At 35.1% G+C, this 12,537-nt stretch overlaps 1 protein-coding gene across 2 annotated transcripts in view; it reads right to left on the reverse strand.

The window, feature by feature from the left end:
* Positions 1–12,537, reverse strand: part of NRXN3 (neurexin 3) — a 1,287,124-nt gene that overhangs the window by 723,561 nt on the left and 551,026 nt on the right. For both annotated transcript variants that reach the window (XM_081936219.1, XM_081936218.1), the window contains exons 7-9: positions 6,449–6,830; positions 6,012–6,202; positions 4,905–5,078 (exon numbers count right to left, since the gene is read on the reverse strand). In XM_081936219.1, the coding sequence (XP_081792345.1) occupies positions 4,905–5,078; positions 6,012–6,202; positions 6,449–6,830 (747 nt within the window). The remainder of the gene's footprint in view (positions 1–4,904; positions 5,079–6,011; positions 6,203–6,448; positions 6,831–12,537) is intronic.

Genomic DNA, 12,537 nt, shown 5'->3' on the forward strand with positions numbered 1-12,537 from the left:
GGGGGTGTTTCCTATTAGTTGACAAAATAAGTTACAGAAGAAGCTCCAAGAGATTATATGGAGATGTGCAATATCAACTCTATATATTAGCCTGGTTTTTCATGTTATGACTGATTTTGAAATCATTTCAATTTAAAAAAAAGATACAAGTACTTTTAAAAAAATCCCAATATAAATATAATTCTTCATATTGACCCCTTGTTTACTATTAAAATTGATTTTTGTAAGCCTTGTGACTGTCCTTGTTTTGATATAGCTGTTTTTATTTAAAGTAGTCCATCCAGCACTATGTACCTTTTCTGGTTAAGCAATCTCATTATATAAATGAAAGCACTCCGATTTATATATAACTAATGTTTAGAAAATATGATTTGATACAGTCTTTCTGGCTTAAATTCCACTTACGCTGATTATGTCATTCCAAAGCTGAGGATCTGAGGGTTGTGTGATAAGCGCTAGCTAAGCCTAGGATTCTTCACAGCTGGATTCAACAAAAACTCTTAGCTTTGCTAAATATCTTTGTGGGAGTGTGCTTCTTGGAAAGCAGTGATCAAGCCTGTAACAAGGAAAGGAAGCAGCAGCCCACAGTTCATGTTGGCCATCGCCAAAGATCACAAAAATAGTTATTTCAAATCCCAATAAGCATGCATCCAGCTCTATCATGATCTCAGCTATGGATTAATGTTTCAAATTTTCACTTAAGAGCTCAATCCCAGATATGTGTAACTATCTCTTTCAGGGTATTATCTCTTATGAGCTGACACTATATATAGTTATTTGTCTTGTGTAACGATCCTGGTGGTTTGATGATTGTTTGCATGTAGGATAAGTTATGCCTTTTCTTTTTTAACAATCAGAGTTACCTCACTGTACATGGTTGTAAAAGATATAAAGGGTCCAATTAGTTTATGCAAGTCTGTACTGATGCATAATAGCTTTCCAAGGTCAGAAGAGGTATGGAACCTCTTAGCTTTCCAAGGTCGAAAGGAAGGAAGGAAGGAAGGAAGGAAGGAAGGAAGGAAGGAAGGAAGGAAGGAAGGAAGGAAGGAAGGTATGGAACTCAACTGCAAATGTCAAGAGTCTGAATCAGATATCTTATAAATGTAAACATGTGTTCCATTACTATGTTTCTGATTCTAGTGAAATGGGCAATTTGCTTTTTAAAATGAGTGTTTGTGTGTGCCTTTTAATCACTGTTAATTTTTGGAAATTGCCTGGACCAGTCCCCTGCAGTTTTGTTAAAAGGATTTCAGAAGTGATTTGCCATTATCTGCTTCCTAGGACTAAGAGAAAGTGACTGGCGGAAAGCTAATTATGGACCTAAAGTGGGACTAGAACTTATATTTCCCAGTTTCCAGATCAGTGCCTTAAGCTGTTACACCAAACTGTATTTTGTTTTTTAAAAGGATTGATGTTAATTAAGAAGATAGTTGTGCAACCATAGGTAGTAGAAATTCTGAGTCTAGCAAACTAAATAATCAGACATTACTATTTTGAAATGTCCTGTATAAGATATATTTCTCTGAAACACAGCTGTCTCTGTGTTATGTAGAATGGCAGTAGTATAGTGCCTAAGAGGAAAAAATATATGAATGGCAGCAAAATAGTTTGTTCAAATAACATTAAGGGTAAATTTAGGTTCAGACCCTCCAGGTATCTGACCAACACTTTGCTATATTGGAAATGATACACTGCAGCTAAGAAAGTAAAATAAGGTATCTTATTTTATCTTATTTTATATATATAAATAAAGCAACCAATATAATCAATATAAGCTGCACAAGTTACTACTCTGGAGCAGAAGCGTTATTTTTCAGGCTCACATATTCACAATTTATTTTCTTCTTTGTAGAGATGTAGCTAAAATAACCAGCTGTCCCAAAAAGAAAAGAAAAGACCGTCTACTGCTAGGTATCCTAAATATTAATTTAAAGCACAAAACCTGTGCTCAGGTACATCAAGTGAGTTATTTTCATAACTCATTAAATAACTGACCATTCACAAGAGACGGAAAATAGAGGAAAGTGAAATGCAGAAAGTATTAGCAGTTATCTTATTAGAAATCTTTTCAGAAATCAGAAGTTGGATGATCACACAATCATAATATGTATTACTTGCATTTGTAAGTTAATAATATAAATTAAAATGACTAAAATAAAATAAAGTAAGAATCTTGTTCAAGTCACAAAAGATAATACTGGACTTCTTAATTAACTGTGGTACAGATGTTTTGTGTTGTGTCAACTCTAACATTTCCTTATTCAAGAATGTGTTTTGAAGTCATTGACAGAATGGCAAAAAATATTTATTTATTTACTTCTGTTTATAAGCCCATTACTGAGGACTCTGTAATGAAGGACTGGATCTAATATCATGGAAGAAAAACCCTTACTGTGTACCATGAGTTTCTCTTCTCTTACCCACATAATCTGCTCCCCAATATACCCTTAAAATCTGCTTCATTTGGTTGGAGCAGATTTAGAAAAATGAAGGAGCTACAGATAATACAGCCCCTTTGAATTCTGTATGTAAATACATCTACTTCTCACAACAGTTTCGTTTTTAAATTCAGAGTTGTTAAACAGCTGACCCTAAAAGGATTTGTGCCATCATCCAAAAGTTGCTTTGCAAATAGTTACTGTCGATAATGGAATTATCATCATTTGCATTATCTGCCTTTCATTTCCCTCTTCCTTCACTGTTTCTCCCACTGTGCATATCTGTCTAGTTCTCTTATCCTTTTGAGAAAGGTGATTCTAGTAGGAAGAAAGCTTACCGTCTTTAATATTTGTTACTTCCATTCATTTTTTTGCAGGTCAACAAAACTGTCATATTAATATTGTCAGATGACACCAGCCGTTGGTGGTTATTTTACAGAAAGAGATATTGTAAAATATTAAAGAGAAGGGGGAAAAATTCACATGTGAATATTTTCTTCCCAAATCACAGCTTTTCAAATACAAAGGCTGAGAGAGTCTTAGTAGCAGCCATTGTGGGAATGTTACATTAATCTAATTTGCCTTATTGATATGGCCTACCTACCTTCTTCCTAAATCCCTGATTCTTTCATAAATCTCATTATTCCAGAGCATTATTTCTTCATACATCCGATCCCAAAATAAAAATATGGTACAAAAGAAGATGCTCTTAAAGTAGATTGCTGTTTATTCCAAAGTCATATAAAATATAAAAGACTGATGGAAAATTAAGCCAACTAACCATGTAATTCATAGAACTCTTAGATGACCAAATGGGAAGTTACCATAACATAGTGTAGGCAGTGGTGGGATTCAAAATTTTTTACTCCAGGTTCTGTGGGCGTGGCTTGGTAGGTGTGGCATGGCTTGGTGTGCGTGGCTTGGTGGGCATGGCAGGGGAATTATGCTGTAAAATCTCCATTCCCACCCCACTGAAGGGGAAGGTTACTGCTAAATCCCCATTTCCTCCCAATCAGCTGGGACTCGTGAGGCAAAGAATAGATGGGGGTGGAGCCAGTCAGAGGTAGTATTTACCGGTTCTCCGAACTACTTTAAATTTCCACTACTGGTTCTCCAAAACTGGTCAGAATCTGCTGACTACCCTCTCTGATTATAGGCCTGCCTTTCTTCCATTGTTTGTTCTTAGCCCACTAGAACCAGCAGAGAGGATATACAACACATCCCCTCTATCAAACTATGTCAACTTGCTTAATCTAGCAGCCATGTCTTCTCTAGGACAGTGCCTACCTTGCGTAATAAAATCTGCCCAGAGATCTGGATGTCTCCAACCCTACTGGCTTTTCATAAGGCTTCAAAAACCTAGCTGTTTTTCCAGGTATTCAGGCCAGGTGGTTAGATAAAAGGCTGGGCTAGCTTATTGTGGCTAGGATTTTATAAGGTATCATTTCCCTTGAATGTCATGGGCTATTGTTTTTAATTCTTTGGTTTTAATCTTTATACATTACAGAGAATCACTGTGAGAGTGGTGGCCATATAAATTATTTAAATAAATAAAATATTACACCATCTTAATAAAACTATTATTATGCATAGATTTATCATTTGAATGTGATTAATTATAATTTGAATTCATAAAATACTAAGTGAAACTGGGATATATGTAATAACTCATGAAGACCACTGTGCATTGTTTTAGGAGTACGGATACTTTTACAGAATACTGTTTGTGGAAAATGACTTAACTGGGAAAAAAATAATATTCACATATTTGTTGTGTTTCTTATAATCACTGTCTGATTATGAATAAACATCTCCAGTTGCTTCTTATATACATAATTACTGCCAGCTGATGGGTAAGAATGTTTTTAATAGAAATCAACCTAAAGCTTTCATTGTAGAACACAACTGAATAGCAAATATTATGCCTTAATAATCAGCAAGAGCTTGCAGGATAGGAAATTAAGATCTTATATTAGGAGTACACATCAAAGACATTTCATCATTATGTAAGGTCTCAATTTTATTTGGAGATTAAATATCCAGATTGTTTATATATTGGCAAATCCTTAATCACTATATTACTTCTATAGTCATTCTTTAGCTATTTATTTGATGTTGTTCCATAATCTATATTATTACTGTTCTTTTTCCTGATTTAAGATGATTAGAATTATAAACATAACCTAAGCGAGCCAAGTGATATGTATGTTATATATATAATGTATTTTGTGATAGGGATATAATACATCAAACAAGAAAGCGACAGAACCATCTCTCGTTCCTTTCACATGTTGCACATCCAAGATGATTACAAATACGGAACATGTATATGGATAGCATGGGGAGATGTTACAATGAGGATAGATCAGTAAGAGACTTTATGAAGGAAATGAACGGCAATGCATAGAACAGCAAGGAGGGAGGGAGGACTGAACAAAAAGAAATTGCATTTAAACTGAACTATACCTTCACATCCCCGCTCAATCTGTCCGCTGCGGTGCAGAGCATCATTAATGAGATCTGGTAGACGTCCATTCAAGTCCACTGATGCTAGGCAGCCCTGAAATCCATCTCTGGATGCTACCAGCTTTGGGAGATTGCTATACATTCCTTGAGCCAGTCCAGCAATGTACAGGTCACCTAAAGGAAAACAGACAGGAGACAAGGAAAATCCAAGGAAATCAGTGAGCAGTGTTATTATATTATGATCAGCATCTTAAAATGCCTTATTGCTAATGATAAGTTAGGTAATGCTAATAGGAGAGAACTTTGCAATATAAACAACTGTGTGATGTAGAAATAAGCGGCTACAATTATACATTGCATCAATAATATTATAGTTCCCAAATTACGAACAGTAACAATTTCACTACATCCTGTATGAGTCAGACCCCAAGTCAGTTCTAAGCACCATACTTTAGGAGGAAGATCATAGAACTAGCAACTGATCCAGGGAATTAGGAATATTTAGTTTAATATCGGGAGGATAAAACTAAGGAGGGCATATTTGTCACTCACACAAATTCTAAGTTCTCTTATCTATCATTCCAGAGCATGTGTCCCATAACAATAGTTTTAACTTACAAGAAAACAGACTCTGAATGAATATGAGGAAAAATAATAATAAGAAAAGCAGTTTTATAGTTGAATCAGTTACAGGCTGTGTACTGGACTCCCCTTCATTTGTTTATGATCAAGTGGAGCAGCGGTGACACAGTTATCTGTTGAGGAGGTTTAATCTAGACTCCTGCCCTAGGGATTGGATTTGAAGATGTAAGTAGCCCCCTTCAACCCTATGACGCCATATATAAAGTTCTTAAGAAATAAGTTCAGCTATCCAGTGCAATACCTTTTTAAAGTCTTACTGCTTTCTACAGAGTGCAGTTCCCAAAAGCATGATCTCTTTATAATATTTATAACTAAAAATACCAGGTATTTATAGTCATTATACTGCATGGCTCACCATGTCAATATTTCCCACATCCAGCTTTCAGATTTTTCAATGGATATTGTATTAGGAATAATTATTATCATGCATGGATGAATCAGTTCAAAATTGATCCAATTACTTACCCTTAAGGTCAAGGTTTTTGGCACCATTGATGACCTGAGTAACAACCCTGGTGTCCACTTTTAGGCTATGGGTGTTGCTGTTGTCTCTGGTGATAACTACATTGTGCCACTGGTTGTCATTCAATGGGCGATCACTATTGCCCTTGATAACATTAGGTCCATTTCCAAGGTCAAACACATAATGGATATACCTTCAAAAAATAAAAGTTCTGGCTTTGAAAAGGTTAAAAAAAAGATCATTCTAAATTTCAAATAATAAAGGTTTGTCTAGGGAAATGAAACAGAAGCAGCTTTGTCAGAGAAAATATGCTATAGCTATGAAGTCATTAAAGTTATAATTTCAAAAATAAAAGAATCAGAAATTAAAATTAGGTTTTAAACACATATGAAAGACCTCTATTAATGAATCCATTGCCAGAGCCAACCGAAGATCTTACCCCTTGACCAGCTCAACTGCAATGAAATCATTTCCATCCCCACTGTTGAAAAGGATGAAACCATCGGCAGAAGTTGTCTTGAACTGGAAGAAGAGATGCATGGAGGTATAGGCCTGCAAGGTCGCTAGGCTCAGGTAGCTGCTCTTGGTCTTGAAGGTAACAGGATCAGCAATGATGTTACGGAGCCCAAAGCGGGCTTTCAATTCACAATAGTCAATGTCTCCATTCTTGCATAAGTCAATGTAGAGAAGGCCATTGAACATGAGGCTCTGAAGGTGGCCAATGAAGCTGGAAGGAATGACAGAGATGTAACGCTTCTCTGTCATTATCCCAGTCTCAATGTTGTGGAACTCCAAGCGAGTGTGGTCACCAACCATTGTACCTGAAGATCAAAGCACAAAACAACTAAAAAAAAATTCTGCAGGAACTTGTAATAGAAGAAAGCCTACTCAAAATTATTTCCATCTTTTTAGGAATAAATAAATAATGACACTTCTTGCTAAACTACAATTTCCAGTATTTTTAACCATTACCATTTTTTTCTAGGAATGTTGGGAATTGCAGCTCACCAAAAGGTGGAGTGCTAAATAGTTTCTGAACCTTTTTTCTATTAATACTAATGCTTTTTTTAAGTCAACCTATCATAACTTGAAACATTAAATCTGTGCATCTACCATGCCAAGGAATTGCAGCTATTGTGGTCTTTAGCACTCATGGCTGACAATTTTAGAACTACATTCCAACCCATGTGGGGAACACAATTATAAATAAGGATGCCTTAAAGCTCCACCACCTTGTCCAGAAGATGCAAGGTAAACCACTGAAAGAAATGCATTAGCAGACTGCATGCTTGTAAGACTTGACATTCCTCTTTCTTCTTTAGATTAGCTTTTGAGAAAACAATTTTGCAAAGATGTGATCACTGAGAAAATTGGTTGAATAGGCAAAGTTATCAGGGAGCTTGTTGTATTAAGCTCTGAGTGGAATTGAAATGAAAATGGAGTGAACAGAGACACAATTTTAAAAACAACCAATATCAGCAATACATATATTATCTGGCCTTGTGGATAGTAGTATCAGAACCAACTATGTGCAGTTTTGAATTTTAAAAGCTAAAATTGCACACTAAAGTGTGACTTCTGATAACATTTTCCACTGTATAATGTACAGATAATCAACATTTATATCAGCCTGTACAAGTCATTGTAATAATCATCTTCATCTCTTTTCCATTTCTATATATCTTTAACAATTCCTGAATCTTTTTAGTTTCATGGTAGATTTTATTGTCACAATCCTTTATTGCTGATCAAATATGATCCAATAACACTACATTCTGCAGAATGCTGTCACACTTTTAAAAACAGCACCAATTAGAAATGGATGAGAATATACTACGCCATGATACATATAATTAAAAAATTGTAATAGGATATTTTTCTCACAAACTTTACATTATGTTAACTGATACTGTTCTCGTTCTCTTGTTTTTATTTATAATCCTATGACTGCATTGAACAATTATGACCAGCAGAATTATTTCAAAACACATGAGATATTTAATACTACAAAATTTTTGACTGTTTTTGGATATACATTTAAGCCATGTTTTAGAATTTATGTGAGTGCAACTATAGGTTTTTCTCAGGTTTTATACTGCTTTTCAATTGGAAAAAAACCCCAAAGTCTCAACCTTCTATTTCTACTTAGATTAACTACATTTTAGTGTACTATCTCAACCCTAAACAATCACAGATCTTAATTACAATTAACAAAAATAACTGCTTTGAAATTAGCTGTTTGTATTAAACCTATATTTAAACTTAATGTTGAATCTTAACATAGTTTGGGTTTGGACAATATGGCAAGAAGTTACTAAATTCATGCAGAATGAAAAGGTTTATGTTATGTCTATGATAGGAAATGAAAGCAAAGTGAACTAGTAGAAGTTTAGTCTTCAGCCTTTCTTCTAACATTAAGCTGGAGGTTCAGCTTTAAATTTTCACCAATCTCTCCAGTGTTTTTCATTTCTATGGCAGCACCTGTCTTACAGAACAGGATTCCCCCCCCCCCCAATGCCCGGGGTCTGGATGGCCCCAACTCTGTTAATCATTTGTAAGGTTCTGAGGATGTAGCTGTTTCCCTTGATGTTTGCTTTAGGAACTTAGTGTCTGCTCCTGGCTTTTGTGATTATGGTCATTCTTTTATTCTTTAGGACCAAGGATTGCATATGTTGTGGTTCATGTTTTAATCCTTGTACAACAAAATCACTGTTGTGATTGATGGCTATACAAATTATTTTATCAAGTGAATAAAATGAATAAATCTTTACTTACAGATCAGCTATCTTGTCAAATTTAATACAAATTTTTGATTGGTTGATGCTGGATTGATGATGTGCATCAAGTCAGTATCAACTCTTAGCAAGCACCTAGATTTTCTCCATGATTTGTCTCTAATCTGGTCCTTCACATCTTCCAACATATTGCCACTGTAACATGCTGCTGGTTATCCTTTTCCCCCCTGCCTTTCTTACCATTAGAGCCTTCTCGGAGAATTAAGTCTTTGTATAATGGGTCTGAAGTAGGATCATTTGAGCCTGGCCATTTTTGCCTCAAGTGAGAACTTTGGGTTGATTTGATCACCGATCAATTCATCTGTTTGTTTTTGTGGCTATCCATCATTTTCTCTCCAACACCATTGTTCTAGTCCATTATCTTGCTTCTTTAAAGTTATACTTTTGCTTCTACAGGCCTTGCATTTTTCTGATCTTTCTTAGCACAGATAGATATTAGCCTTTGAATATCTTTTGCATGGCCTTCATAGCTGTTCTATCAAATGCTACTTGTGATGTACTGTGTTTCTTTACATATTATTTATATTTTTTGAAAGTTTTAACATAAATCATAAGAACAACTACAAAGTAAAATAGAACAGAGAAAACAAAAAGGAAAGCGAAATAAAAGGAAAAGCTAAAGTGCAATAAGAAAAAAAGAGAAGAAAGTAGAAAAAGAGACTAAGACATATATAAAGGTATAAAGAAGTGTTTTTCAGTGTTCATTACAGCAGTTAATTACAATTATATTTTAATCTCTCTCTCTAGTTACACTGTGACACTATTATTTTTGTAATCCAGCCTGCCTAATCATCAAAACTACAAATTACAAGTTCATTTTTTCCACTTTTATGCAAAAAAAAAATATTAGGGATGTTTGTGACATATTTCTTGACTGCTTGTCCCTTTACTGTTGTTGGTTGATTATAAAGATCAGAAACTATCTTCCACTTTGATATCTTCATTGTCAACACCAAGCCTGGTTATTGTACCTCTTGTCTTTAGTTTGATCTTCATTATATTTAGTTCCATTTTCTTTATTATGGTTTTTTAAAAACTTTTATTACTAGACGCTGCAAATTCTTTGCATTTTCAGCTATTAAGTAACTAATTAGATTAATGTCATCAGCAAAGTGAAGGTTATATATATATATATTGTCCAGTTTTAAAACCACAGTTAACTACTTTCAACCCAGATTCCCACAGAATTACCAGTTCTTCTTACTGGTTAAATAAATAAGAGAGAAGTATATAAGGCATGACTTGTTTCATGAGAAGCCCTTGGTGCTCTCTGAGCTTGCTTGTTTTCTTGCAGACATTTCCCTCCTTTGCCAAACTGGAGCCAATCCATTTCATTATGTTCAGTCTGCCTGCGGCTACCTGAACTGTGTATAGGTTTCTACTAAGGACAATGAGCTGTTCTGAGATTTCCATTTGTCTCAGTACATTCCACAGCCGGATATGATCAACACAAGTGAATGAGAGACATACTGAGTTCTTTTTGGTATTCATTGGCTTTCTCAGTCATCCAGTGTGCACCAGCAATGATAGTTTGTATTCCTCAGCCTTTTCTCAAGGATTGAACATTTGGTATCATTCTGCTATGTAGGGCTCTAATGTGTGCTAGTTTATTTTACCAGCATTGAAATTAAAGATATTGTATCGTAGTTTGCACATTTTATGAAGCTGTCAGGCCTCTAGTTATATTCTTTTTAGGATCTTTGGCCTGCCACACTTTTTATTAATTTCCTATGCTGTTTTATTAGTGTAGTAGTTGGGAGGGGGGAATAGAAAGGAGTAGGATTGTGGAATGTATTGTTGACATTCTTTTATAGAAGCTCAAGGTCATCTTTGGTCTCCGCACTTCGACACCTGACCGGAAGCAGAGGGGTGTAGATGCCAGCGTGGAAGATGATGATTGGAACATGTGATGGATTATGGGGTGTGGGGATAAGATCATGAACTTTCAACTGGGTGGAATTCCAAGAACATTAGTGTTGGAATTCCATAGACGTGCTAACTTGCCTGTACGAATAAATTGGACCTTTAAGGATAACTTTGCCTTGGACAATGATTTAATTCTGCATGGTATTTAGAACGCCTGACAGAAGCGTCCTTTTTTGTACTGGAAAGTAGATTGGACTCTTATGATTTTTTGGCCACTATGTCAGTCTCCAGATTTGTTGGCATAGTATGGTTAGAAAAAAATTGCCCAAAATGATTTCCAAATAGTGTTTAAAAAGATGTTTGGAAATTCTCAGCATTTCTCAAATAGCATCAATCTATCGGATACCTGCTTAGCTCAAAGATGAACTTGAGCTAAGGAGGTACAAGTTTAAAACCAATAGAACTAATCAGATTATCTTGTTTTAGTTACCATCTTTTAGTCTGAGCAATCTTTCAGATTACTTATGGGGCTAATACTGTAGAGAGTTCTCTCCTCTAAGAACACTTCCATGTGGCCAGCTCTCAAAATCATCACTCAAAGCGTCTGAGCTGATATTTGCAAAGTATTAATGATAACTATTGAAGAGGCAGAGCCAATCTGCATTTTTTTCAACTAACCAAAAAATATGGGTTTTAGTCTCAGGCTGGGCCCTAACTATTTGCCTTGTTTCATTAGTTTGTTCTGAAGAAGAAAAGGAAATCAGTCAGTCAGCTGCAAAACACTACAGAGTCCACAATGGGAAAGTCATGGTGGTAGGTTGTCAAACTGATCAAAATGTTGCCAGTCCCTAAATTATAGGTAACCTGGCTTTCTCAAATTACAAAATAATGGCTGGATTGCCCAAAGACAATGTCATCTTAGGAAAAAGGACTTTACACCAATCTAGCCAAAATCAAATGGTAAGATATCTAAAAATTTTTAAAAAAAATCTCAAATATGAAGAAATCTCCATCTTGATTTCTTCCAATATTAAAGCTTAGTTTGAGTTGTTGAATGGAAGTTATTCTTCCATTAAGTTCTAAATTGATGTAACAATGTATTGAATTGAATCTTCCATGTACAAGCAATTCCAAAATACTTTGGAATACTTGTTTTCCACTTTGACGATTATCCATTAAATTGTCAAAAGCAAAGGTAGCAGAAGAAAAAAGAAAAGAAAAATGAGGACAAAGTCATAAAAATGATAATGTGGTCATCCTGCTGTTTTGCACAGGATAAAAACAGTTTTACTCTACTGTCTGAAGTTAGTTTGGTTATCATTTGCTCAACAATGTGGCAGGGGGTAAGCAGAAGAAGAGATAAGAACAGCCTCATTAACTTCAAGTAGTAAATTACCTCTCCATTTCACCATGGTATGATTCTATACTGGTCATTAATTATTTGCTTCCAGAAAAAAATATAATTAAGTTATTATTTTTTCTTATTTACACAAATGTACAAGTATATAGTTCCCATTGTTACTTGCAATACACAAAGCATTCACCCATTCTTTTACGTGTGTATTAATCGGTAGGCATATAGATGATTGCCAGTGTTAAGCTGCATAAGTGTTAATTTGTAACTCGGTGGGCATGATGCTATATTGTATGCTTTAATAAGTAAGAGTAATTAAAGTGGTTTAGGATTTCACATTTGGATTTATGAACTTAATGTTATCAAAACTGGGCTATGAATTACCTACCCTACCCTCCTACACACAATTTACTTCTGAAAAGCTTTGTTGTAGTTAAAGCAACACATGCCATCATGTGGCTAAGCCCTAAAACTGCTTCTTTCTTAGCACTGATACATTATTCATAGAAGCAT

The sequence above is a fragment of the Natrix helvetica genome, assembly GCF_964273705.1.
Source record: "Natrix helvetica genome assembly, chromosome: 1".
In the NCBI taxonomy this organism is placed as follows: Eukaryota; Metazoa; Chordata; class Lepidosauria; order Squamata; family Natricidae; genus Natrix; species Natrix helvetica.